Genomic DNA, 26,782 nt, shown 5'->3' with positions numbered 1-26,782 from the left:
TGGGGGTGTAAGCAAAAGGTGAAACCTGTTTGGAGGATCGGTTGGTCAGTAGAAAGTGTAATGGAAAGATAAAAGGTGAAAAAACCTTTGGTGGCTCTGTTGGACCTGGTTTCTGCTGACCTCTGACATGATAAGATAAAGGACACTGTTTGTAATGAAAACTATGGAAGTACCGTTGAGATGCTCTTGATAAGGATGACCTCTTCCTTATCAAGTACAGGTATATTACTACTGTGTTGACCCAGGGTGAGAACTAAAACATGCAGGGACACCGGCCCTCGTGGACTGGGATTGGGGACCCCTGGTTTAGTGTAGTAATCAGGTGGAACCAGATAATCTTCCACGGCACACCTATGTGCTGCGTCACAGTGGTTGGGAAACACTGCACTGCAGCCTCATGACGCGTCACAGAACATAAATGACAATTCATAAATATCTGGAGTAGATGAAAGCCCTCTAGCTCAATGAATTAATATGCTTCCTTAACAACAAATGTTTATTTTAAAGATTTGTACATTCCTCTTAGGTTCTCAAATTGTGGGACAGTTCCCACTAGTGGTGGGTGGTGGTACTGCAGGTGGGCTCTGCACAAGTGAAAATGTCTCTTGTGATTTTATTTCAGGTTGGATCCTTTGTTGGTGTTGACCAAGTGATTGTGTGAGCTTCTTTTGGTTTGTGAAGTCAGGTTCAAAAGACGACTCAACTCACTCGTGCTTGGCTGCAATTTTGCTTTTTTAATAAGCAGATGGATTTTCCCTCATAAAGTCTTTTTTTTTCTTCTTACAACCATAGACATGTTTTTATCATTAAAAAAAAGAGGAAATGTAACACAAATCGCACCTTATACATACATACTGTGATAACTGTGTCCAGAGTGGCGCAGACAGACACAAGGCTTTTTTTTTGTTTTGTTTTTTTGCTTTTTGCTTTATAGCACAAAAAATGAGTGACCAAGTACGGCCTGTTAAAATGTCGCCATGAGTAATAGTAGATAATGAACCGTACACAGGATAATATATCCTTTTATAACACCTTTTTATAACAGATTCTTTTTAAATCAATGTACATCCCAAAAGCATGATCATAAATAGTACATACACTGTGTATAAAAGAGGAACAAAACCAAAGAACAAACCAAAAAACAACCAAAGAAAGCAGAGCATGCCTTCCAGTGACAGGTACATTCACTTTTTCCTTTTTTTTCTTCTTTTTTTTCCACATGGACAGCTTAGACATACACAACAAACATCATCCCATCAAATATCAGCTAAAAGACATTTGACCAGAATCAGCCGTGCCCTTTCAGCTCAACTCCGAAAACAGTTTTTTTCTTGTCTAAATGGTTCAAAGTGATACTAAAAAAACCAAAAAACAAACACTAAATCATCACTGAGACTTCCAGCTTTTAAAATTCCTCCAGAGACGCGGCAAGCAAAGAGAGATCGCAGCTTTATCACGGAGACGTGATAAAGCTGTTTAGCTACTGAGAAGAATCTCAACATCACACGGATACTGTTTGGATACTTTATGGACAGAGACAGGAAAGAGCGGAAGAATATGCAGAAACACACGGACGGTTTGAGTTAGTTGCTACTTGTTTTTTTGTTGACAGGTTAACAGGCAGATTAAATGCTACTTATCACAGCCAGAGCCGGGAGAGAAGAGGAGCTACTGTACTGGTGAAGAAGAAGAAGAACAGGCATGGCTCAGAGGACATCGTGGACGGTTTGAGTGCATGGATGAGTGCAAGTGTTTCCCCACAGGTGCAGTAAAGCTCAGACTAAACCCTTTAATCTCACATCAGTTAGTTTTAGTGTCACACGATGGATGTAGAGCTTCTTTTTTTTTTCCAATCCTTCCATTAAGAATATTTACGGGGGAGAGGCTAAACATGCACAAAGTGGGAGCTGATAAAAATGGAAGGGATCATTCACCCGTTCACTCACTCCAACAAATAATAAAGATCGGAAAGAAAAAACAAAACGATGGCTTTCATCTGAACAAAAACTATTGACAGCAATACCAACATGTACACTATAATACAGCAATAATATATATTAAAAGAGAAAAAAATTCAAGTTCTGACGCAGTAACACTGATGTTTCTGAAATGGGGGGGTGGGGGGTAATAAAAGGCTGCGGGCAAAGAAAGACAGAACAAAACACATATGGCTGACTGACATTTGATACTGCAGGTCAAGTTCGCGTGACACCCGACGCTCTGCGCTGCAACCGCAGGTTGGTGGCTTTTTTTCTTTCATTTTTTTTTCAAATTCTTTTATGACTCAAGAGTGCAACCAAAGTGCTCTCTGTTCATTGTGTAATATTAAAAAAGAGAGAAGCCAGCAGTAAACAGAGGAGAACCGACACAGAAACAAAAGTGGAACCTGAATTTCAGATACTTATATTTGCAAAACAGGCCGTAGAGACTGATCACCGATGAGCAACCCAGCAACCCAGCAGCAGCACTGGACTGTCTCTTTATGTACACTTTTTTCCACCTCTTTAATAACAATAATAATATTAATAATAATAATAATTAACATACAGCTGTAACAGACAGTTTCTTCAAACTGATGTAGAAAAAGTGTGATGGAGAAGCATGCAGCCTCTTGGCTGGTGTGTCCTGTGTAAACGAGAAAAGCAGACTTAGCTTGGTGCTGGTTACAGACAAGTTGGTTGTCCGCCAGTTCGGTCAGTATGGCTACATTTCTTTTGGGGGGCTTTCACCATCTGCCCGCATGCTAAAAAATAAAGACGAGGCTCTGAAAGGTTTGGCTTTGCAGGTGTGGGTGTGGTGTCCTGTGTCTCGCCACCCGTCCTTCCCTTCCTCTTCCCCCACCCCTCCCTCTCCTCTGACTGACCCCTGGGGCTCCAGCAGGGGTCAAACGGTTCAGATCAGAGGATCAGCGAACACAGTTCAACTTGTCTTTTTGCTTCTCTCCAGATTTCACATTAGTCGTCAGTCATCCTTCAGTGACCAGCTGCTGTCTTTGTCCCTCTCTGTCAGAATCTCCTTCCTGCTTTGACTGGACCAAGGGAGGAGGTAAGGCTGGGCACCAAGGAGGGGCAACAGGCGACTCTTGGCGTAAACCTTGCCCCATGACCAGCCTCATTCTGCCCTAAACTCATCTTCCTCCTCTTCTCACTCAGCCTCCCGCGAATGGTTGGCTTCAGGGTCAAACCATGAACTCGTTGTTGCCGTACAGAACCAGCTGCTGCGGCCCCGAGCCGAAGTCTGACTCCCTCCGATGGCTTCCCGAGGGCTCACGTGGCGAGCTGCGGCTCAGCCTGAGCCTGTGGCGCGTTTTCCCGGTACTTTGGCCCCCCTCTGCCTCGGCCAGTGGGGTCCCCAGGCTGCAGGAGGTGAGTAAGGGCCCGGAGGAGGCGGAACGGAACCTGTAGTGAGGGGAAGGAGAACCAGAGGCGTTGGAGGAGAGCGAGGAGGAAGGGTGATAGGAGGAGACGGTGGAGGTGGAGTCTGCTGAATCCTGGGAGTCAGGCTGGCGTCGCAGAGCTCGCCTGCTCTTCGCCTCGGACTTTCTGGATCGGAATGTGCCGCGATCTGTGAAGATGAACACACAAAGATGGCAGTGATAAGAGAGAGTTCCACAAATTCATCCATTCGGCGGCAACCTCCTTCGAGGTCGTCTTCCTGTGTGTAACTGGGCCGCGTTTAGCTTTTAACACTTCTGTGCATGAACGTTGGATTTTATTTGGCGAGAACGGCGGATGTTGAGTGAAGACCGTCATGGTATGACTAAAAAAAAAGTGCTGCCTTGTTAATACAGTGTGCAGGGTATTGAATATGATCAATCTATCTTTATATGAGCCAAGTACCAACGACCTTTAAGGTGGCATTACTTAAAAAGTTATGGCTTAGTTATGTTGGAGCTTATGGCTCCAACCTTCCTTTCATCTCTAAAGTAGATGAAGGAGAAGCTGTAAACCAGCTAACTGATCACTTGCAGAGGAATGGTTCATTTGAACGTTTCAGTCAGGTTTCAGAGCTCATCACAGCACAGAAACAGCTTTAGTCAAGGTTACAAATGATCTTCTTACGGCCTCTGACAGTGGACTCATCTCTGTCAGTCAAACTAACTTCATGCTATGGTTTTTTATTCTGAATTGCTGATTATTAATTTGAATGTAATTTACTATATTATTACACAAAAAGCAACTAATTTAATTACAAAATCAGGAAAATTTACTTTCATGTAGACAATTTCACATGATTAGCCTTTATTAGACATAAATAGAATATGATTAGCTGACTTTACCTGCAGCAATTAAGCCATTACCTTAATGAATATAAGGATGATGAAGGTTTAGTGAGAGTGTGAGATGGCAGCATTTATATAGGATCTTTGGATTACACAGTTACCTGCAGTTAGCCACAGTAAGCAAGGAATGAAACATGAACACAAACACTGACACGCACCAGAGGGGTCAGAGGTGGCTCCCTCCGTATCCATGGTGATATTCTCTGAGCTGTCTGCAGTGCCGATGGAGGCTTCAGATTCAGGAGTTTCATCATCAGATGCCCGCGGCTCCAGGATCAACATTTCATAGGTCAGCTCCTCCCTGTTGACAGACACATTAAAGGTCATATTTTAAGTTTTGGGGTATTTACTATTGTATGCAACTGACTCCAAGTCATCCACATAGCAGCACACGGCAGCTACAAGACAGAACAAAAATAAACTTTATGTTTGCTCTGAGTTTCCAGGTGACATTAGTTACCATTAGTTTTTAGGTGGTTTTAAAACCTGCACTGTTGTATGACTTTAAATATGTAACATGTATAACAGGAATGCACAACTTAAATGTAACAGTATGACCACAGAAACTGCATACTTTTCTTTCTGCAGACTCTCAATCTGCTCTGCAAGGATTCGCTCCTCCTGCTGCATCGCCAGCTGCTGCTGGTCATTGAGCACGGTCTCTGCTGCATCCTCTACTCCTCCTCCTCCTACGGCAGTTTCTCCATCAACCCCAGAGGGCGCTCTAGGGCTGAGAGGAGGTGAGGTCGTGTGGGTGCTGCTTTGCCAAACGCGGCTTTTGCTCTGCAAGTACACACACACACATACAGAGACAGTGTGTCAGCGGAAGTCCAAAGTGACCAAAGTGTTCAGGGAGAGACGGTGATGAAGCACACACAGCTAAGCTGCTACAGTTATAGTTGGATGCTCTGACCACATACTGACTAGATAGACTGACCACAGTTCACCACATCACTGCTAAAAAGAAAGACTATGAGGTCAGGTGATAATCACTACGAACAGTTACCCACAATCACTTCATCCACACACACACACACACACACACACAGGTTGGCATTACCTTAAGTTTAGCTGTGTTAGGCTGTACATTGTAAAGCAGAAACAGAAAGCAAAGAGCGATCAGTGGCGCTACAGTTAGCGAGCTGCCTTCTCTGAGAGAAGCAGAAACATTCAGCAGTGATTAAAGAACAGTGACGGCAGCCGTGAAGCTGTAGAAATACACACTACTGCCTATGGCGCAGCTCTGCTAACCAGAAATAGCTGATGTTATTAAGTTAGCCTTAACGCTTTCGTAGCAGAAAGCATATGCTTTCTATTTTCAGGGTTTATTTACAGTGCAGTTTGTTTCTGGAAATGTTAAACATTAAGTGTGAACACGGCACAAAGTCTTTTAATGGGGGAAGATGTCTCCTATGGATGTAGCTACCAATTATATATATATGCTAACTATGTACTAGCTAAGATAATGACTTACTTTGCCTCCCTCCAGACTTCACAGAACATCACGATTAATGTTTATATTGATAATTAAATCTACACAAACAACAAAGCTACAGTACATTATCTGAGAAACAATGTAGTGTATAAATACAGTTTATACAAACAACAATGTTTGGAGAGGCTATGTAGCTCAGCTTCAAAACTACACTGCACATAAACACTGTTTTGTGTTTAAAATGCTGTGGCATAATTCAGCGGTCCCCAACCTTTTTTGCCTGACAGACCGGTTTATGCCCGACAATATTTTCACAGACCGGCCTTTAAGGTGTCGCGGATAAATACAACAAAATAAAACTAGTACCGGTACCGAAAAAAAGAAGATTTATTCATAACACACGTGAAAAGACCCAGGAAAACCGAGTTAACGATAAAAACGATAACAAAATAATGCTGAAAACGGATAAAAACCCCGAAAACCATACATTTCGCACCTGAGCCTCAACTCTCGCGGCCCAGTACCAAACGACTCACGGACCGGTACCGGTCCGAGGCCCGGGGGTTGGGGACCGCTGGCATAATTGACTTTAGGTCAGTTGTTCAACTTCTGCTTGACTGTAAAGTCAAGTTTAGACTGTAGCAGCCATTGATTTAGAGAGTCAATTTGAACATATCGTCTGCTGTTGTCGAGGTTTTTTGAAACCAGAGACTGAGAAACTAAGGACACCGTATGCTCATGTAGCTGTGAACTGCTGTGAACATTTAGCCATTAGCTAAAGCACAAACTGCTTTCCCATCTCTTGTAGTCTAAGATGAACCCCAGGCTTTATGAAGTGTATGAAGAAAATGTTTACTAAGGTCATAAATGACTGTAGCAAAAAGGTCGTTTTTCCCCATTGACTTCTACAGTCTGATTTCTTATGGCAACCAGACGAGCTGCCCCCTGCTGGCCAATAGAAAAAAATTCAGATTTAAAATAGTTCATCAATGGCTACATCCATCTCTTTTATACAGTTTTATGATGTTGAAGTCGACCTCTTTTGATATACTGCTAATGATGATCCAGTATATTTAAAAATAATTGAAGCAATAACTGATATCAAGCTAATATTAAACTTAATAATACAATAAATAAAACGAGCAAATGTTTTTATTTGAGTACAGTTGTGCTTACAGACCCTCTTCACCTTCCTATACTTCTGATTATCACCAATATAATCAATAATCAGTTGCTAAACAGAAGACATACATTACATTGCATACATTATTTCAAATTACAACTGAGACTTTAAGAAAATGATTACCAGCAATGTTAATTATTTAATACAAACACCCGACCTGGCTGCCAGAGGCCACGTTGCTATATTAAACTATATAACAATGCAAGCTGAAAGACTTCTGGTGTTGTATGATTTGCTGCGCTGCATGTTAGCCAACCCACTGACAACAAAACAGCAACACAAACAAAGAGTCAGACACCTGACATAGAAGTAGCTTACAGGTATACGAGATGAGTGGTGTTACAGACAGCATGAGTGGACGGAATTAAGAGACTGATGGACAGGACAGGACTGGTGGTGGGCGGGTACATGGTGTGGGAGGGGCATACATACCGGGGTGGTAGTGCGGGTAATGCTCATAAACCTAACGGCAATTAGTACAGGTTTCTGAAAGGAGGGTGTGGGGGAGGAAAGGAGGAAGGACAGGTTAGGATTAAGGAGTGGTGAAGGTTATCATTTTAGTATGGATCTGGTTATTTTACAGGTCAAAGAGGTTTCCAGATTAAACTGAGCTACAGTTGGTTAGAAAGTGAAAGATCTGAAGAAATCTTCCCAACCAGAAAACACCCAGTGTAAAAAGACGCCGAGGGAGGAATTGATAGGCAACTGAACAATGGTGAGATTTGTTTGAAAAGTTAAACAATCAACAGGAAATTCCTCAGTGGGAAAACATGAATTCATGATTCATACTAGGCTGAATTCAAGTCTTTGTAACAGCCTCAAAAGACGACTTTTCACCTTTCACTTTTCAACAAAGATGAAACTCAGACATTTCTGTTTCTGTTTCTCTCACCAGTTAATGTGTCTTTGCTTTTGTTTTTTGTCCTTGGTGCATTGCGGTTTTATGAGAGTAAAAACTATGTAAAAGCCCAACGAGGGTCTACTGTGGGAAGTTGGGAACTAGGGTCTGCTGTTACTGGCTGACCAGATCTGGCCCAGAAAACAACAACCATGGATGTGTGGCACTTTACACATGCTCTACCTATAAGAAAAAATCCAGGCGAGATAGCTTTAGACCTGCAAATCATTAAAAAACACTCTTATTGGAAAGTGTGGATACATATGGATGCTGGAGGAATTTGGTTGTCCTGTGAAGCAAAAGTTAGCTCATCTTCCCGAATAATGCTTTCCAGAAAGACAGATTACACAGCAGGATGCTCCTTAGGGAGTACAATAATTTAATTCCTGGGTGAAATCATGTAATAGAAGGTATGCTGTATAATGTTACATACTGTATTTAGGCATGAGCTGCTTCCTGCTGAAATTTTAAATTTCTCCAATTTTGAATCTTTTGTAGCTTTTGTTGCCTTAATGAACCTCTTATGGCGCCGCCATTGCGTGCAATAGGTCGGCAGCCTTATGAAATTTCCCCTTGTGGGACTAATAAAGGTATAAAGGTATAAAGGTTATCTCAGTTTCTTGCTGATTACTTGGATGAATAGTGGCTGCATCATTACCATTTACTAAAACTATGCAGTTGGAAGGTACTTCAGTCCACTAGGGTGCTTTTGAAAACTTTACACTTTTCTTCTGAGGTTATTGTTTCCCTGGTATAAATGATCTTATGTGTCCCAAAGAGACCTTTGACGTGAAGAATTAAACTCCTGTGAGGTATTATTACAGCAGAATCATTCACAAATGAATGATTCAAACAAGTGTCCACCCCCTTCAAATGCTTTTTTGGTCACCTTTTTGCATGTGTAAGAAAAACACAGCAAAAAGTGTTGATGACACATGTAAAGAAACACACAGGAATGAACTCCTGCCATGGCGATAACCATGCCAGCTGCTCGTGGAGCTGAAAACTGATCCATTTTGATGAGGAGTGAGAGGAAGGAGTAAATAAAAAATAAAAAACTTTCGCTCAATGACAAACTCAGCCTCTATGCTAACACCTACTGCACTTTGATCTTACCATGGACCTCCTGATGTGGGTCAGCCTGCTCTTGGCTTTGTTCTCTGCAAACTCCAGACTGCTGATGTCCTTCAGACGAGCCTTGTACTTGCTCATCTGCTCATTGATGATCAGCTCCACACACCTGCGGACCAGAGAGCCATTTAGATTGGAAGCAAACAGAAGAGAGACGCTCTGGTACCCTATGATAGACTTGGACAGATTTGGATAAGGAGATGTTTGTTTTTCTTGAAAAACCCATTTTCAAAAAGTAAGAGGCTGAAGTTTTTTTACTGTTGACATCAGCCCAAAGATGCAGTTACATTTAGATGTAATTAAGCTGTAATTACAGCATAATACCAGGTTTCTGGTATTTAATGAATAATGTTGACTGTAAAACTGCAGGGTCAGTTTGTGAACATACGCTGTGGTCTTGCTGATGTCTTGGACGCTCTGCAGTGGGTCAATGCTGTCGGGGCAGCGAAGGATGCAGGGAGCAAACACGATGGCGAGGGCGTTGGCTGACATCCTGTTTGTCTCCTCCTGCAGGGCAATCCTGTAACAGCATAATACTTTTAATCCTGATGCACCATTCCCGCTGAACACAGCTCTAATCCAGTGTGTCTGACAACCAGTGAAAATACTAAGAGAGACCCTGAAACCTCTGCAGCTTCGACCTGATGCTCAAAAACATGATTCAGATCTTCTTATAAAACCCTTTTTTTCAGGCACAAGCTGTTTGCCTGAGGCTACACTGCTCATATTGATTCAAATCATCACTCACCTGACCAGATGGAAGATGAGGCGCTCCAGTGTGCTGAGGTGTGTCCTGCTGAGCTGGTCGATCACCGAATACACTCCGTGGATCACCTCCCGCTTGTCTGGCTGACCTGAAAAGGCAGAAAAACACCACAGAGTTCAGGCAAACGCATTTTCTCAAGCTAACTCAGTCCTGGACTGAAAAACAGCAAACAGACGGTAAAGGGCATAAGCATGAGTTTACCCATGGCTCTCAGGAACTCCTCGTAGAGTTCAAAGGTCATGAGAGGGCTTGGCAGGTCACGGAGCCACTGTTTGAGCACACTGGCAATGACGTGGATATTGTAGTCATCCAGATTCACGCTGCTGACATCTGAAAGAGTATGATTTCAGACAAGTTAACACAGTTTCCTTTTGATCTTTGGTCCAAATGATGCAGTACTTCATACATGTGGTTTAAAAATCATTTAATAAACGGCCACGAAAACTGGCAGGATTAAAGTTTTATTTTAGCTTTTTGTCCTCATTAAAATTTCCTTTTTTTCCATAACATTGCCATCTGTCTCAGCTGTACTTTGTAATTAGTGATAATTAGTCACCAACTAAACCACATTTTTATGACAGTACACATTTTCACCCATAAAACCAGCTCATTAGGATGGCGACACGTACTTTTTAGGATCTTTATTTTCTCAATTTTACTTTCAGACTTGTTTCACACTTTTAAATGCCCCGGCAGAAATCCTGTAATATTTGGAATATGTGTTTCATTGATCTCTGAGTCAGCCTCACCCGTGTCCAGCCCCTGTCGGAGTTCTTTGATCTTATTGGTGGAGCCCGACTTCCTGTAGATGCCCTCTGTGTAGAGGCCGTGCATCTCGATGTAGTTGATGAGCTTCTCCACCAGCTGGGGTACGGTGCGCTCCTCGCTGGTCAGACGCGACAACTCCACGCCGAACTGCCGTGACGACAGCTCCGGGTCGTACTTGTTTGCAAACGTAAATAATGCCACACATTAAACTGAACCACTGGCAGGCTGCACAGACCAGTGACAGTTACAGCTCGATGATGAAGGATGACCTAAACTCCCATAGTTATCTGCATTATACAGTAATATCTACCTAAAGCTGGTAAACATCTGTGTGTACTGATGACGCACGGGACTTTTTATTTATTATGAATTCCTTTCTTTAAGGGCTAAAATTCTTTCTGTAGGATTAATGGAGAAAAACTTGATACAAACTAGTCACACTGTAACACATTCAGACGACATCAAACCACAAAATAAACCAAAAGGGCAAAAGGTGATTATTTTAGCTAATGATTATACTGTGCTGTGATTTCCATTGTTGGCTACATATTTTGAAAGCCAGAGAGAACCCGTGTCATCTTAAAACAAGTGTCACATAAAAAAAAGGAACTCCACCTACCTTCTTGCTGCACTTCGTGGTCATTTTGGAACAGCACTTCCTGTGGCAGGCGTAGCGACACACTGTAGACAAAACAAACGACAATCAGACGGGAGGCATTTCTACAAACTCCTCACAGTCACGACAGCGGCAGTCGGTGCTGCAGACATTTACCACCTCAAAGGCTAGGGCAAGTGTGGAGGCGGCAGGGAGCTGGGATGGGATGTCTGCTCTCAGAGAGTGCAGATGGAGCTCTGTAACTAGATCGAAGACGGACTCATGAAAGGAGAGGGAGGTTTAATTGAATTTTGCAGACACTCAGGCACGCAGGGAAAGTGTGTTAGTTTTATGTGTATGTGTGTGTGTGTGTGTGTGTAAGGACTGCCATGTGAGTGGAAAGAAAAACTACACAGTTTTGAGTGTGAGTGGTGTGGTAAGTGAGTTAGGAGAACATTAGGATCTGCTGCTGGTGTGTATTTATATATATATATATATATATGTGTGTGTGTGTGTGTGTGTGTGTGTGTGTGAGAGAGAGAGAGATCCTGGGCAGACAGCTTAACGGTTGATTTTAGACCGACCAGCAGACAGCTGACAGTTACTGACAGAAAAACTAAAGCAACAGTGCTGAAAAGTGTCACCTCACTATGATTTTGCATTAAGATTAACAGACGTTATGCACGTAGCTCTTATCCCTGTAGTTTTAAAGACAAAAGTGCCGGCTGCACCTGTTTATATTTCACTTTAAGACCAGAAACATTGTGCAGTGGTTAGCACTGTTGGGTATCTGATAAGGATGACTCCTGTGCACTGGGAGGACAATCAGGGTAGACACAGGACATGCTGGAGAGGTTATGTCTCTTGGCCAGCTCGGCCAGCTCAAGTACGTCTTAGCATTCCCTGAGAAGAGCTGGAGAAGGTGGATAGGTGGAAGGAGGGCTGGGTACCTCTGTTTTGACTGATGCCCCTGCAACCTTTACCCAGATAAGAATCACAAAAAAGGTGGATGGATGTGTATATGGGTGGATGGACTGTAGATAATTTAGATGTGATGTTTTATGTCCTCAAAGCCACCTAACAAACTGAGAATTCAACAATCTTGTGAGCCACACTTTGTGACATTGCTCTAATAAACATAAGGCTCTAATAAGTATGATGTGACACTGACACATGGCAACACTTCCTTCAATATTTTGTTCAGTGTTGTGTTCGTAGTCTGGTCTTCATTTTTCTTTTTGGAAGCTAAAACACTGTACCCCCACCATGCTGTAGGTTGCCTGGTTAGTTAATCTTTTTCCCCAATGACAACCACAAAGTACTTTTGGAAGCTGGAACTAAAATCTTACAGTACCTCCTGTGCCCTCCACATGAGGGCGGACCTAAGGAGCTTTTTTGAACTAAGCTTAGCTGAGCCACAGAGGCTCGCTCTCGAGTCCCTACCCCAGGCCTGTCTCCGCGGTCAGATCCTGGTGACCTTTCCTGGGCAGGGTAAACTGGAGCTTTGACTTTACCACTTCAGTTCCTAAATGTGTGTTTTGGACAGATGTGTTCTTTGTGTAGTGCTTACGTTTGCAGACACAGGCTCGATCCATCATCCATATGAGGGAGGAGCAGTACTCGCAGTAGGTGGGGATGCTGTACTGAGTGGACTTGAAAATGTGGCCGTTGTGTTCCTCCACCTGTAGGGGGCAGCAGACCTGCCAGTCAGCTCAGTCGACATATGAAGCACAGACTGCATATAAAAGATGACTGTATCTACCGCACAGGTTTGTGAAGCCTTGTTTTAAATCTTTGCAGAACTGGTGGCAATATCTGCTTTTTATGATTGATGGTATGAAAGTTTTTCTTTCTTTCAAACTACCAAACTCACAATATCAGTTTCCTTCTTCCTTGACTTCTTGCGTTCTCGTTTTGGAGCCTGAAAAAAGCAAAAATGACAAAATTAGTTTTCTCTGTACTTCTTACCAGTAATGCCTTAAGATTAAGCATTACCTTTAAAGCAATTTTATGATGTTATATCCTATGAAAGAATTTCTCTGTTATCATTTAATGAATCCATCCAGATGTTACTGGTCTTACCCTGCCGATGGTTCCTTCCATGGGCTTATACTCCGTCATGAATTCATCCAGGAACACCTTGAATGTGTTCACCCACACCTTCACGGGTGACTCGCTCCAGTCTCTCTGCTCCATACGCATCGTCTTCTCCAGGATGTGTTCAAACAATGCGTACAGATCCTTGTAACGGATGCTTTTACCATCATCCATCTGGTGGTGAGGAAAAAAGAAAGGAAAGGACACAAAAAAATGTAAATCCAGTTTAAGTGGCAGCATCTCTGTTTTTAAAATCTTCCTGGTCGTGTGATAGCAACGAAAGAGAAAAACAGGGTTTCAGACTCACAGCGAGGGCAGTGGAGTACGAGTTGAAGATGTTGATCCTGAATTCCTTCAGCGCTTTCTTAAAAACAACATCCACCATGGTGTCCTTTTTACCATCTTCAGAATCAAGATCGGCAATCTGAGGGAGCGAAGCACACCAAAATAATCTATATGGATCAATATGTGAATCGGATTTTGGGGTAATTCTGTTTGATGTTTAATTTACACAGACAACCACATACGACACGCTGCATGAGCACTTAAACGTTACGTACCACGAGGTAACCCTTACAACTCTATGAACAGCGAAAACACACAAACACTGCTCTTTGTGTGAGTCAGTGAAGCGTGTGCGGCCTTTGCCCTCTCACCTTCTTCATGAGGAAGTCGTTCATGCTGCGATAGTCGTGGGCCGAGGTGAGGATGTGCAGCGCATCATTCTGCCACTGGGCGGGTTCCAGAGCGATGCTGCTGATCTTCACGCTGCGACGTCTCTTCATTTTGGGAGACGGCTCCTTGTTCTCCTTACTGTCCCTGACCCCCCGAGATGAAGCCGCCTCCAAATCTGGACTGTGAGGAGGAGACGGGACTTCTGCTACACAAAGACACCAAAGGTTTACGCTTAGTTCATCTAGGAATAAAATACAGGATATTTTTGTTTTGGTTTCCATTAAAAACCACTATTCTTTATGCTATACTGTGCAATTCTACTCTTCACAGATTCATTACATCATGTCTAAAATTTACTGCCAGAACAAATTCATGCTTGCAGCTCTGATCCTGTTTTTATTCACTTGTATTTGTGTGTACTGCACAGGTGCGACTTTTTCAACATTTAACACAGCTGCTATTTATAGATCGGTCCTGTTCAGTCTCGTTGCACTTGTGCCTGATGATCTGTGCCAGAGGCCCATCTCTCTCTGCAGTCTTCTCTCATCAGATGGCAGATGACCGCCCCTCCCCGAGCCTGGTTCAGCCAGAGGTTTCTTCCTGTTAAAAGGAAGTTTTTCCTTCCCACTGTCGCCAAGTGCTTGCTCACAGTGCCATCTGATTGTTGGGGTTTTCTCTGTATTATTGTTGGTTCTTTATCTTACGACAGAAAGCACCTTGAGGTGACTTTTGTTATTGTGATTGTAACCGATTAAAAACGAGTGTGCTCCTGGTTGCTCTGCCTTTAAGCTTTGAAACTCTTGAACTGCTGAGACACAGCTCTCTCATCACCAGCAATGATCCTTCATATTAGACCTGCTGTTCTCTGCATATCCACAAAGTCCATGAAGAAATCACAAAGCAAGAGGAAGATCCAGAAAGCGCTCTAGAAACAGCAGCAATGCTAAGGCTGTCCAGAGCTAATCAGGTAACGTATTTCATTTTTATTTACAGTTCAGAGATAATTGTGATCACATCTAGCGTGTGCGTGCTTATAAATCTGCTCAGAGGCTGTATGTGGCATGCTGAATGGCTTTTATTTTTACCATGTGTTTCTCCAACTTCACTCATGCTGGCCTGCTTCTCCCTTGACAGTTTTTTCTCACTGTGTTTCGTTTTACTCCAGAATCGCATCCTCCCTCTCATCCTGCTGAAAAAACAAAACAAAACAAAATAATAAAAACTTAAATATCGAGCATAAAAAGTAAGATGTGACAAGAGAAAGTTGAGGGAGATCTACCTTCCATCTTGACTGGAGGTTTTCCTGAGGATCTCCATCTTGCCCAAGTCCCCTGATGACATGGTCTTATGGATTTTCTTCTGGTCTTTGTGAGACGACTGGAGAGAAGAGAAAGATACAGTGAGTAAGAAAGACCACAAAACATATTTAGAATCTGTCAGCTGACACGACTGTGACATGTTTTGATTAAAAATTCTACAGATTTTTATAGTTTTAGCAGAGTTTATTTCCAAAACTACAACTACTAAAATACTTCTTCGAATAAATAAATGATCGCATTAACTTAATATGAAGAAACTGAAAAAATCGGCACCATAAACATGCACAGGCCTGATAATGAGAGTGTGTGATAGGCAAACAGAAGTCATATGTGTTAGACTGTGTAGGAAAATCTCATCGTTAGTGAGAAGTTACTCTGGTCGAGCTTTTATTGACTCCAGCATGCAGGAGCAGTGCCGTGCAGTGCAATACGAGATGTTTTGTTTCAAGGACGGGTCAGGTTTGGGAGGTCAGAATATGAGAGGACAACATCTTTGACCACATCCCACGAGTCAAAGAAGAGTTTGCGCTGGGACAGTCTGTGTTCAGTGCTGTAAAAGAATAATATCTAAATAAACTCATTCTGAGTTTTAGCATTTTATTTTTCCTTCATGACAGATGCAAAACTGTGAGCAGTTTGGTCTGAGAGGATTTGTAATTTAACATAGTGAGGGGGACAACCACAGGTAGATAAGCTGAGGCTTAGCTAGCCTAGGCTTCACCTATCATGTTGAATTTTCATTCACAGATACCACTGAGCTGTTTTTGACATCTTTTATTATTGTGAACCTGTTATGCTCAGTTTTAGCTCCACACTGTTACACATACCGTTTTCCCTAGCCAAGCTCCATTCTGTAGTCTTGCCCTCTATTAGACTAGTTTTGCATGACACACGGTTCATAATAATCTTTATTTATCTTATATAGGGGCCTTGCTGTAGGTCATTAGTTCAGCCTTTGTCTGTTTTAGTTCCGCTCCCTTTAAGACCTACACGTCTCTCTTCTGATTGGCTGACCCTCACAGACAAAAGGTTTAAATGGCAGGTGGGTGTGGTTTCTGTGCTGAGCTGACCATATTAGAAATGATATGAAGGGTTGAAGGGTTTAGAGCAGCCTGAAGCTCAGGCTTTAGGCTTGCAGGGATTACTTGATCTGTGGCCATGTTTAATATGAGCTTCCTTCGATGTTTCATTACATATTCAGGGCTGGAGCTACACACTGACTCAAATAACTGCTTGTTAAAACCACAGTGTGCTTCCATCACCCGTCATGTCACAAAGCAGAAATCCTTTCTTTAACATCACAGTGAATTCACTGAACTCAAAGGACTTCCACAGTCACCAGATCTCAATCCAACGGAGCGCATCTGGAATGTGGAACGACGGCATATTAGCATCATGAATATGCGGCACATTTATGCGTGACACTATCATGTCAATTTGGATCAAAATCTCCAGGGTAGTTTAGAAGGCAAGGTAACTAATGACCAATGAGTATATATCCCAGGAAATATAGGAAAGCATAATAGGTCCAGGTTAAGAATAATTATGAGCTTTCAAAACTTGATGACTTTCCACTTCACTCTGTAAATCTGTAAATTTTGTATCTAATGAAACAATACAAGTGAAGTCACCCTGTTGCATTTAGAACCTGTCTGAATAATTTAAGGATGATGAAATTTTTGCAAAGCACATATGAACTGAATTAAACTAGCTGAGAGAGCGAAGGGAAAAAAGGTAGTGTGGTCTAGAAGCTTGGACTTAGTTTCAAACTAGCAGCCACCAAAGCAGTGTGCAAGGCCATTCACGGCACCAAGTGACCTTTATCAGCGCTGAGGAAAAAAAACAAACAGCGCTGCCATAATTAGCAGAGAAACATGAGTTTGGTCCGACAGCGTTGAAAAACTGAAAGTGGGGTTAGCAGTGTTAAAAGGCTCGTCCCCCTGTCGTGTGGCCAGATGCACATGAGAAGAAGGTAGAGAGGGGGACCGAAGTGGACAGGTTACTCGCACGGAGGTCAGGTGACCGCCGCAGACCCGGTATTTTACCATCTCGGAGTCACTGTGACAGTCAGCGTCGGGGTGGGAGTGTGGGGGAGACAGGGAGGGGGGCAGCGTGCAGGAGTGGGCGGGGATGTAGTATTCATCGTCGTCATCCGACTGGGTCGCCCCCTCTGAGTTACAGCGAGTCAGGAAGTCGGAGCGCGTCCGGGACATTCGGGCTTTCTTTTTGGGGCCGGGGCGGCCCACCTGCTTCCAGGCAACCATAAGAATATATCAGCTGTGTGTATGTGTGTGTTTGTTGGCGTGCTTGTATTTACTTGTTTTATGTCTTAAACTTGACTCAAAGTAAATAACAATCTAAATCTTGAGTCTCAACTGAATGAGTAAGGATAACAATAATTACGATGTGCAAATGAAATTAAAGTGAAGCGTGGAAGCTCCTACCTCTCTGCTTCTGGATCCAGCAGACTTGGAATCATCTCTGAACATGGCGAGAGATCGTTCCTGGTTCACCAAATCCTTATCGGACCTGCACCAAATCACCACAGTTTAAAAGGTTCTACTTTGAGTTACCTGGTCTCTTTAAAAAGCGCTAATGAAGTCGACTTTTTTTTGTAATGAAGGAAAACTGGTGATACAGATTTGGGGAAATGAATCATTAGCCTTTAAACGGCACTGCAGGCTCTCAGCTGTTCCTGTTGCACTTTCAAAATAAAATGACTCGGATTAAGTGAGTTGACTTTTTGGCATCTTCTTTAAGAATTTAGCCTTTTGGCCAAAGTGGCCATTTTCATGGCCATCACAATATTTAAGGGTTATGTTCACCAGCTCCAGGCATGAAACTATGCACCTATCTGGCCCAGGTTGTTCTACTGACACCATATGAAGACCTAGCTTAACACAACTGTGCAAATATCCACTGGAACTATTCACTCTGCATGCCTCCTGCTTGTCCTGGCTAACTCCAACAGATTCTCCCTTCCAGCAGATATAGACCCCTCCACACCCTCCATGGAATAGACCACGAGGTAAACAGTTTGCTTTGAGGAGTTTTCTTCCATTAAATCGAAACAGAAGAGGCACTGCAGGTGTGTTCATGGCGTTCCATTTAAATAGCTTCAGTGTACTCTGGAGAGGCAAATATACGCCTCGGCCCTGCTACACAAACACGAAAGCACAGTTTACTTACTTGGAGAACGGCAGCTTGCGCCTGGGTGGGGAGAACACAGTACTAGAGGGTTTCTCCACCATGTTCACAATCACAGTCTGGGCGGAGCTCTTCTTCTGGGCCTTTGGAGGTTTGGTGTCCAGGACCGGGCTGGGGGCTTCCTTTGCTGACCTGGTCATCTTCCTCTCCTGCTGAGTGGGGAGTACGGCAGGAACGCTGGATGTGGGCTTCAGGGCTATTTTGATGTCCATCTCTGCGGAACAAATCCCCGGACCTTCCTGACTCTCTCCACGAGTGAAGGGAGCCTTTGAAGACTTATCGACCCCAAATACATCTCTCTTGGCTTGGGTGGAAACGCCGTGAGGCTGCTCCCTGTCTGATGCTATCTCAAGGCCTGCAATAGGGGTCATTTGGGCATCGGGTGCTCCTGTTTGAGAAGCTCTTTCTAGAGTTTGGGCTGCCAGCAGCTCTCCCTCTTCCAAAGGACTCTCTTTCTGCATACTGATCAACACCACTACAGGCCTTCGAGACGTGGACTCCCTTCTTTCTCTGTAAGATTTGCTGGGGCTTTCAGATTTTGGTTCATGAGCTGGACTTTGGTCAGAAGCAATATAAAAAGTTGCCCTCGGGGCCTCAACTTTGTTTGGCAACTCAGTCACAGGCTTTTCATTATAGTTGGAATCTCTCAGCCCCTGCTGAAGTTGAATATCCAGCGTCTGGGGCTGTTCCTGAAGTACACTGAGCTGAGAACTATATCCTCCAGAGCCTTCAGTTTCCATGTCTTCCACACTGAGAACTTCAAAACTTCCATGACTAGCCGGGGACCCTTGGGGTGAATGTCTGTGAGGCTCATCCTGTTGAGAGCTGCTGCTGCTGTTTGGGACCAGGTCTTCTGGCAGCGAACCCCCGACGCTGGTACTTCGGACTTTGAGAAGCTCCAAGCTGAACTGCGCCTGCTCCAGCTCTCTCATTCGTCTGCTCTCTCGTTTCGACCGGTTCTTATGGCTGCTCTCGTCTGTGCTCCTGCTTCGCTCCAAGTCGTCTTCTTTTTCCATCTCTGAAACAGACTTAGAGTCTTCGGAGAGCTCTGCAGAGATGTCCTGGCCATAACTCTCCAGTCCGGACGAGGCAGGCTCTCTTCTTTCTGCTTCCATCGTTGCTGACAGACTTGTTTGTTCACCAAGTCTCTCGTGCTGCTCCTTGAAGTCTCTAAACCTGGAGACAGTAATAGTGAGAAAACAGAAGCCTATTATCCACATAGGCACCACCATGATTTTACTTCCTGTGCTGAAAACTAAACACTGGGCGTTTATCAATATGCGTACTTGTGCGTACTTGCGTTCTCGTGTACTCGTGATACATCATCAGTCGGCGACCAAGTACTGTTCCAATTCGAAGTACGCATCAAGCCGAGAACGCGAAAAAGTCCCGGATGTGTTCTCGATCCGCCCGTTTTATCGAGCATGCATCGGTGTGGACTTGGGACAGCTATATATCCCAGAATGCATTTCGTCCAAAACTCAACAGCGGACTATAGTATTGAGTGTCCACTAGAATAGAAATAAAAGCGTTCTAACATCTCACCTGCTTGTTTTTATTAAGGTATGTACACGTATGTACATGTACACTATTTTTATTAATAGAGGTTTCACTACTGAGGTTAAAAATGATATATAAGTCACTTAGATCACTTCTAAATGTTAATGTTTGGTTTATTTCAGTGTTTTATTTGTTCCTGAGTAAACCGGTTTGGCTGTGATTACAGTTAAGCTTCATAACATGTTACTCACAGTTAAATTAAGAGGGGCGGGCAGTAAAAACTCCGACCTGTGACATCATCACGCACGCAGGTGTTCCAATTGTACATATCGCGAGTCCGTGCTCAAGTTTCTCGGCCGGTACGTATTCCTGTGCGTTCTCGGCGAGTACGTACTCACCGAGAACGCGAGTACGTACTCGCGTACTTGGGCATTGATAAACGCCCACTGTGCCACAGTGTTTTAGGTTTCTACACATTATCACATAAAACACCACTTGGTGGCAGCAGATGCAACTGTGATGTGCATACAGATATAAGACAGATAGAGCAGGTGTCCCTTTGGATTGTGGACTCCTGTTTGAAGTGTGTTCGAGTTCAACACTGTTTTGTTTTTTTAAACCAGCAATAAGGTCTCCAAATTAGCTCTGGTTAGAAGTCCTGTGTAAATCTCATTGGCTGCATTTTGTTTAAATGCAACAATGTTAATGCGTCAGTGCATCAGCCCCACCATACAAACAAACACGCTGTATTTAAAAGACACTAATCAGTTGATTCAAACTACCTACAAGCTCAACTCCTTCACTCACCTGAGTCGAGCGAGGTATCCTCTGCTCCTCGCCTGTAACTGTATCACCGCTGCGTGCGTTCTGTGGTAACGCCTCCTCTCCCTGGATCCTTTCCAGGCTGTCTGAATTGTAGTAGCTGCCAGAGCCCTCCGATGGCAGCAGTTTTTCCAGCTCCTCTGTATGACGATCGCTGAATCCCGCCAGTACAGGAACTTCCTCCTCTCTCTGTAACCCCTCCAAGCCGCCTGCAGACACACCGCCGCTCCCTCCTCAATGCGCAGGTCAATGGTGGACTGCCTGAAGAGACAGAAACGCCACCATTGCTGAAAGAGAAAGAAAAGCACGGTGAGACAAAACAGATGTAAGGAAAAAAAGTCTGGCTGAGGATCCTTGAATATGTTGAGCTAAGCTTTGAATATTTTTTTAAAAGAAAAAGATGTTTATCCCCCTTTGGGACCACCTAAAAATATGTGCATTTCTGTGAGGCTATACTGACACAGATTAGGGAGGAGATGTATGAAATTTGACGCCTGTTATTCATTCAGCATGTCAAAGCAATATGATGCAGTATGACTGACACCGCAGGAATGTTTGATTCAGAAAATTCAGAAAAGCAGAGGACACCTCGCGTTATTTTGATTAAACCCAACTCCAAAACTTGAACTGTAATCTTGGAAGGCCCATGCAGAAATGCAACCAACAAGGACAGAATAAAAATCCCATATGTGACAGTTTATATTTCGATGCTCTGATATTCTCTCGTAAAAGTTATCTGTGCGTGGATGGATCCTGCTCTGGAATGACCTGGTGTGTTTTCTTTCAGTCTGATGAGCATTTGGACAGCTTCTCTCCAAGGACTCTTCCAGAAAAAACAGAAGAAGCGAATTTGTTGTCTTTCATCCTCTCTCTACCACTTAGTGCTGCATTGTTTTTTCCACAGTATTTACTCTGTAGCACACTTGTTCTTTCTTTCTTATAACTCATTAAAAATGCAACAAATTCAGTCATCCTTTAATACAGTAGCTTTATACTTAATTTCATTCAATTTTATTCATATAGCACCAAATCACCAAAAACCTATCAAAAGCTTTCATGGCTTTTGCTTCCACTAGATCGATCTTGCTCACCAAAGTAAGCTAAATAGCAAGTGACTTTGCCCTTTTAGATGAAAACACACTGCTCCGGATTTATAACAAGACAAATGAAAGCTGAATACACTCAGGCAAAGGCGGTGCCTGACCCAGGACACATGACACATGACATCCACTGGAGCATTATCTGGTATATGGATGCAATCGCATTAACATGGATTTTGTGTTAGAGACTTTGCTAGTTAAAGACCAAGAAGACAAATATCATACTTTATATCCCAACACAGCATCATTAAAGGTCAGAGCTCTCCTGTGAGGACACAAGTGCTTATCATCTCAAAAGGAGAGACTATTTTTTAAGAACCATGACACTTAAATATAAAGAGTTGCACAGCTATTAATCACTTAATGCTTAAACAGTCCCAGACTGAGAAGCCTTAATGGAAGCTCCTCCTAAAGTGCTCTGAGAGGGATTAGTGATGCCCTTCGAGCAATAAGGAGAACAGAGGAACAAAGCTATAGAATTGGACCACTTCTTAGGCCCATCCCATCACAGCGTCTCACCTGAATGGTGCACGCAGCTCGTCTCATGTTGACAAAGTGCTTCCTCTCCAGAACTGCCCTGAAGCGGCGCTGCAGCATGACGATTCTCCGCAGGACCTCCTGGTGCAGGAGGGTCTGAAGACGCTGGCGCTCGGCCTCGCGCAGGAACACCTGCATCGTACAGAAACATTAGGTTAAGTGAAGTTGCTGAAGTTCACTGCATGGGACATTTTAAAAAAATATATAGAGAGAAGGACAGGCCATTTATAATTTCCAGAATTCGTACCATGGTGCTGCCCACTTGGTACCCAGCAGGGGGCAGGTGGATCCGTCTGAAGAACTCCCTGACACCCGACTTTGTGGGGCTGGTGCCCCGAGGCAGCAGCACATGGAAGTGATGCACAAAGTCCTAAAAAAGGATTTTTGTGTGTTCATTTTCTGGTGATTCATTTTATGACGAGAATAGAACATTAAAAAGCGTGTTTTGTTATATGAAGACAGAGTTCTGGTTATGTTTAAATACAAATAAGGAAATCTAAACATCATGAGAAATGTTATTTTCTCAATAAGGTAAAACATCTTAGTGATAACATGGCTTTGGCTGTGGATCTGCAGCGCAGTTGCGTTAGCAGGGGATTACCTGAAAGGTGTACTTGCTGCTGTATCCCGATTGTCTGATCCGGACGGTTTCCAGCATACCTGTGTACCTCAGCTGTCTGAGCACCAGACTGTCGTTGAAGCGCAGCGGCAGCTAAGTAGGACAGAAAACAAAGGAGCGCTTAAACACAATCCAGCAGTCGGTCACTAAGAGGAATGGAGGCTATTCTGCAGGAGTGATCACCTTCTCAGCGTTGGAGCGAATGCACTTGACAAAGTACGGCTCCGACTGATCCAGAGTCTCCATCAGTTTATTGAGCGACGCCTGCACACACAAATTGAAAAGATCACACTTTTGCGCTTTGTTGTTACTGATGCTGCTGCACGTGCTTGTGCTGCCGTCTGCTGTGTCACTGATGTTGTTGTAGTTCTTTGAGTGCTCCAGCAGAGGGAGAAAGCGACACTGACCTGGAACTGAGCGCTGATGCTGGGAGGCTTCTTCTTCTTGTGCAGATGAAGCAGAGACTTGGTAATGCGGTCGTGGAGCGTCACGCTGCTCAGGTAGCGCAGAGACTTAATGTCCAGCAAGTGCTGCGCACAAAAAGCCAGATCATTTACAAACCTGTGTATCACTGCAGTGAATGAACACCTACTAAGTTTTGCGTAGTGTCAGGTTAGGGTCTTACCTTGGGAAGAGTTGGTTTAGTTTTGCAGTTTTTGTTTCTCCTGAAGATGAGAAATTATAATTAGCAGATATTATCAGCAGAATCAACAGCTATTAACATCTTTTATTTCCTCTGTATTAGTGCTGATACGCTCTCTTATCCCTTCTTACAATCCAGCCTTACAGGCCTTACAGTATGCTGGGGGAAAGCGCCTTAAAAACCATTGCTTTAAAGACGGCCTATTATGCTTGTCTTTATTTTTTGCCGGCTATACTCTATACTGTTACAGTGACATTATATTAAACATGCCAAAGTTTTGATTCATGAAGTTCGTGTGTGTGGATAATCCCTGTGAGTCATAGTCTGCTCAAAACGCCTGCTTTTAGACAGCTATTTCCTTCCTTGGCTCTGTATGATGTTAATGACTGCAGATAGCCCTCAAATGGGCACGAAGATCTGGCTGTCATCACCAGAAGCCTGACACATCTGCTGTTTAAGCCTCCCGTTTAAAACTGGGGAAGCCAATCAGAAGATTCAGACAGCGGATGAACAGCACCAAGTTAGAGTGTAAGATAACCAAGGAGTTTTTGAAACTGTGACGGATGCAAAGCTACTTTAGTAGAGTCCAAGAATAAAAATAGTTAGCAGGAAATGAGCAGGATAGGTTCCCTTTAAAGCGTATTACTACTAATATTAGACCAACAGGGGCGGGCGAGGCTCAGGAAGTAGGGTGGATTGTCTACTAATTGGAAGGTCAATGGTTTTAAATTGCTCCTGATGTATTGTGTGAGTGTGTGGGTGATAGATAAAAGAGATTGAAGTGCACAGAACAAAGCACTGTATGATTGCGTGTGCATGGCTGAAAGCATGCTTGCAGGGTAAAAGCGCTTCGAGCGCTCAGCGTGATATACTGGATTGAGAACTGTCAAAAACAAACAAACAAACAAAAAAAAGACTACTGTGACTTTGTGATATGTCACTCACATTAGAATTCCCTGAGCTCTCTCTAGGAGCTTGCTGTTGTTTGAGTTGAGGAAAATCCCATCTTCTTCCAGCGCGGGGCTTCCCATTGAAGAGAGGCGACCCGACCTGGAGGTGCGACCATTACATCCAACGCTGTAGCCATCCCTACAGGGAGGGAGGAAGAGTAAAGATCAGCACAGAGGCATTTTATTTCATACTAATAATACAACCTCGTACTTACCAGCTGGCCTTCTCATTGAGGGCGTTGGTGCCTTGAAGATCTGACAAGGGGGTGCGGGGATTCTTCCTGGTTATACCTGGATAGGAAGTGGTGAAGAGAGGAAAAGGAAAGGAAATACAAAAAGGAGTCAAAGGTCACAGGGTTTATCAACACCTACATCTCACTCACCCCCTGTTTGAAGCCACAGCATTAAGATCCAGCACTTAAGGGTCTCCACTAATCCCCTAACTCCAACTCTCTACCGTTCTTCCCATTCACTTCTCTAACACACTTCTTCTTTATACATGACAAACCACTATCTTCAGGGCAGCATCTCTGTTCTACTTGGACTTAGAGCGGCTTTGCTATCTGAAACAAGCTATTTTAGCTTGACTCAGATTAAGTCAGCCTTCTTCTGATTGGCTGCCCTAAACAGCAGGTGCAAAATAAAATTGCCCAGATTACCCGTAATTTGGGGATTACAGATATTATCTTAACAAAGCTCTTTCAAAGCAAAATATATACATTACAGTATATGATCGTTTTCACAGGCTTACTGATGTGGAGGTGCGGCAGACTTTCTCTTTTACAGGAAAAAATAAAGACTTGAGAAATTCTCTTGGGAATTTCCTTTGAAATGAGTTGCAGTGCTGGAAAGCTGCTAAATCCCACTTCTGCAAAGTGCTGCTTTACAACATGAGGATACATGACATGAATAAACACACTCGAAGTATGCAAAAACACACTCAGGCACACAAACGTGATTATCAGTGCTGAAAGAAGTGATAAAGGATGGCCAGAAAATCCGTGGGTGTCATTAAACCCTTCGGGTCTACAGAGACCTGATTCATTTGTCCGATCACTCATGCGTGGGAAAATTCTTGGTTATGAGCTTTGCTCCTAGGCTGAGTCAATCTGCCCAGAGCTCAGAGTGACCCACATACCTGATTTCTTATTAATGGCTGCAACAGAACCAGTTTACCGGGCCTCAAAACCACAAGCCACCCATTATGATCTATACAGCACAGGATTCATTTCTTTCATTAGGCTGAGCTACGTGCCTTCTTAACTCACGAGGAATCAATCCATTTAAAAACCTCTTTCACTGGGATCACCTTTCAAACTCTACTTAGATATGAATCATAACAATCCGATATAGTACCATTTATTACATAAGTGAAGATAAAACACATTAAACCTCAAGAAATATAGCAATTTTCAAAGGAATGCCTCTCATATTCTCAGCAAATTGAATTTAAATGATCAATACCGAAAAATATTGCACGCTCAAATAAGTGCCGACCTTTCAGTTTTACAGAGGGTCCCTATTATTCTGGCTTCAAATGTATTGAAATCTTGACCCTGCAAACCAATCTTTAAAATCTGACAAAACAAATCCACATATGAGGACAAGCGAAATCCCACAGAAATCCTTATTATTTATAAGGATAACACTTATCATACGAACGTGAAAGGTGCAATATGCAAGATTATATATGCAAGAAACATAGCTTTGTGTCAAAGATGTCTACATAGCTGTAGCAATATCTACTGAAGTTGGGATAGTATTCAGCTAGGACCAGCTGTACCTTTCCATAATACCAATTTATAGCTCAAAAGGAGCTACTGACTCATCCTAGTATCCAGTCTGTCCTCGAACTAACACGAAAAGAAGAAGCAGCGCTCCCCAGAGATTGTATTTCACCTTTATACAGTCTGTATAAAAAGCAGGCAGTCAATAAATGAAACAAAAACAAGATGACTGCAGATCCTGGGAACCAGCAGTAATGTGTGACCTGCCTTGATCTGCGTTGAATCCATGCAAAGCCTACTGGGCAGCCTATGCAGGCAGCTGATGTTGTTGCCAGCATTTGTACTTGCATGACACAATAGTAGGTACTGGTGTAAATCCCAGTCTGTAGGTGATAGCATGGACAAAACTCTTGCTAACACTGCTAAGACTAGCCAGACTCTCAAACTAATGCATTTGTAGGTGCTACAGTTTTTAGTGACATTCAGTACATAATTTGTTTATGTATTGTTTTTGGGGGGATTTTCTTT

The 26,782-nt window shown here is 43.2% G+C and overlaps 1 protein-coding gene across 7 annotated transcripts in view; it reads right to left on the bottom strand.

Moving 5' to 3' along the window:
• Positions 1 to 713: 713 nt before the first annotated feature.
• LOC116330462 (unconventional myosin-IXAa-like) overlaps positions 714 to 26,782 on the bottom strand; it is a 148,975-nt gene continuing 122,906 nt past the window's right edge. For 4 of the 7 annotated variants that reach the window (XM_039614969.1, XM_039614971.1, XM_039614972.1 and 1 more), the window contains 28 exons: positions 24,743 to 24,818; positions 24,523 to 24,666; positions 23,560 to 23,599; positions 23,342 to 23,464; positions 23,118 to 23,198; positions 22,917 to 23,027; positions 22,563 to 22,685; positions 22,298 to 22,447; positions 20,664 to 20,965; positions 18,339 to 19,532; positions 17,594 to 17,678; positions 17,195 to 17,398; positions 15,110 to 15,207; positions 14,916 to 15,019; positions 13,812 to 14,035; positions 13,463 to 13,579; positions 13,141 to 13,329; positions 12,932 to 12,979; positions 12,629 to 12,740; positions 11,083 to 11,144; positions 10,445 to 10,637; positions 9,897 to 10,025; positions 9,678 to 9,783; positions 9,318 to 9,449; positions 8,915 to 9,038; positions 4,857 to 5,065; positions 4,441 to 4,583; positions 714 to 3,564 (listed from right to left, as the gene is read on the bottom strand). In XM_039614969.1, coding sequence (XP_039470903.1) covers positions 3,179 to 3,564; positions 4,441 to 4,583; positions 4,857 to 5,065; positions 8,915 to 9,038; positions 9,318 to 9,449; positions 9,678 to 9,783; positions 9,897 to 10,025; positions 10,445 to 10,637; positions 11,083 to 11,144; positions 12,629 to 12,740; positions 12,932 to 12,979; positions 13,141 to 13,329; positions 13,463 to 13,579; positions 13,812 to 14,035; positions 14,916 to 15,019; positions 15,110 to 15,207; positions 17,195 to 17,398; positions 17,594 to 17,678; positions 18,339 to 19,532; positions 20,664 to 20,965; positions 22,298 to 22,447; positions 22,563 to 22,685; positions 22,917 to 23,027; positions 23,118 to 23,198; positions 23,342 to 23,464; positions 23,560 to 23,599; positions 24,523 to 24,666; positions 24,743 to 24,818 — 5,009 coding nt within the window. In that variant the 3' untranslated portion in view covers positions 714 to 3,178. The remainder of the gene's footprint in view (positions 3,565 to 4,440; positions 4,584 to 4,856; positions 5,066 to 8,914; positions 9,039 to 9,317; positions 9,450 to 9,677; positions 9,784 to 9,896; positions 10,026 to 10,444; positions 10,638 to 11,082; positions 11,145 to 12,628; positions 12,741 to 12,931; positions 12,980 to 13,140; positions 13,330 to 13,462; positions 13,580 to 13,811; positions 14,036 to 14,915; positions 15,020 to 15,109; positions 15,208 to 17,194; positions 17,399 to 17,593; positions 17,679 to 18,338; positions 19,533 to 20,663; positions 20,966 to 22,297; positions 22,448 to 22,562; positions 22,686 to 22,916; positions 23,028 to 23,117; positions 23,199 to 23,341; positions 23,465 to 23,559; positions 23,600 to 24,522; positions 24,667 to 24,742; positions 24,819 to 26,782) is intronic. The other 3 variants (XM_039614970.1, XM_039614973.1, XM_039614974.1) reach the window with 3 other exon arrangements.

This window comes from Oreochromis aureus, linkage group 7, assembly GCF_013358895.1.
Source record: "Oreochromis aureus strain Israel breed Guangdong linkage group 7, ZZ_aureus, whole genome shotgun sequence".
Classification (NCBI taxonomy): domain Eukaryota; kingdom Metazoa; phylum Chordata; class Actinopteri; order Cichliformes; family Cichlidae; genus Oreochromis; species Oreochromis aureus.
Note: the sequence above shows the minus strand (reverse complement) of the source record. Positions and strands in the feature narration are given on the sequence as shown.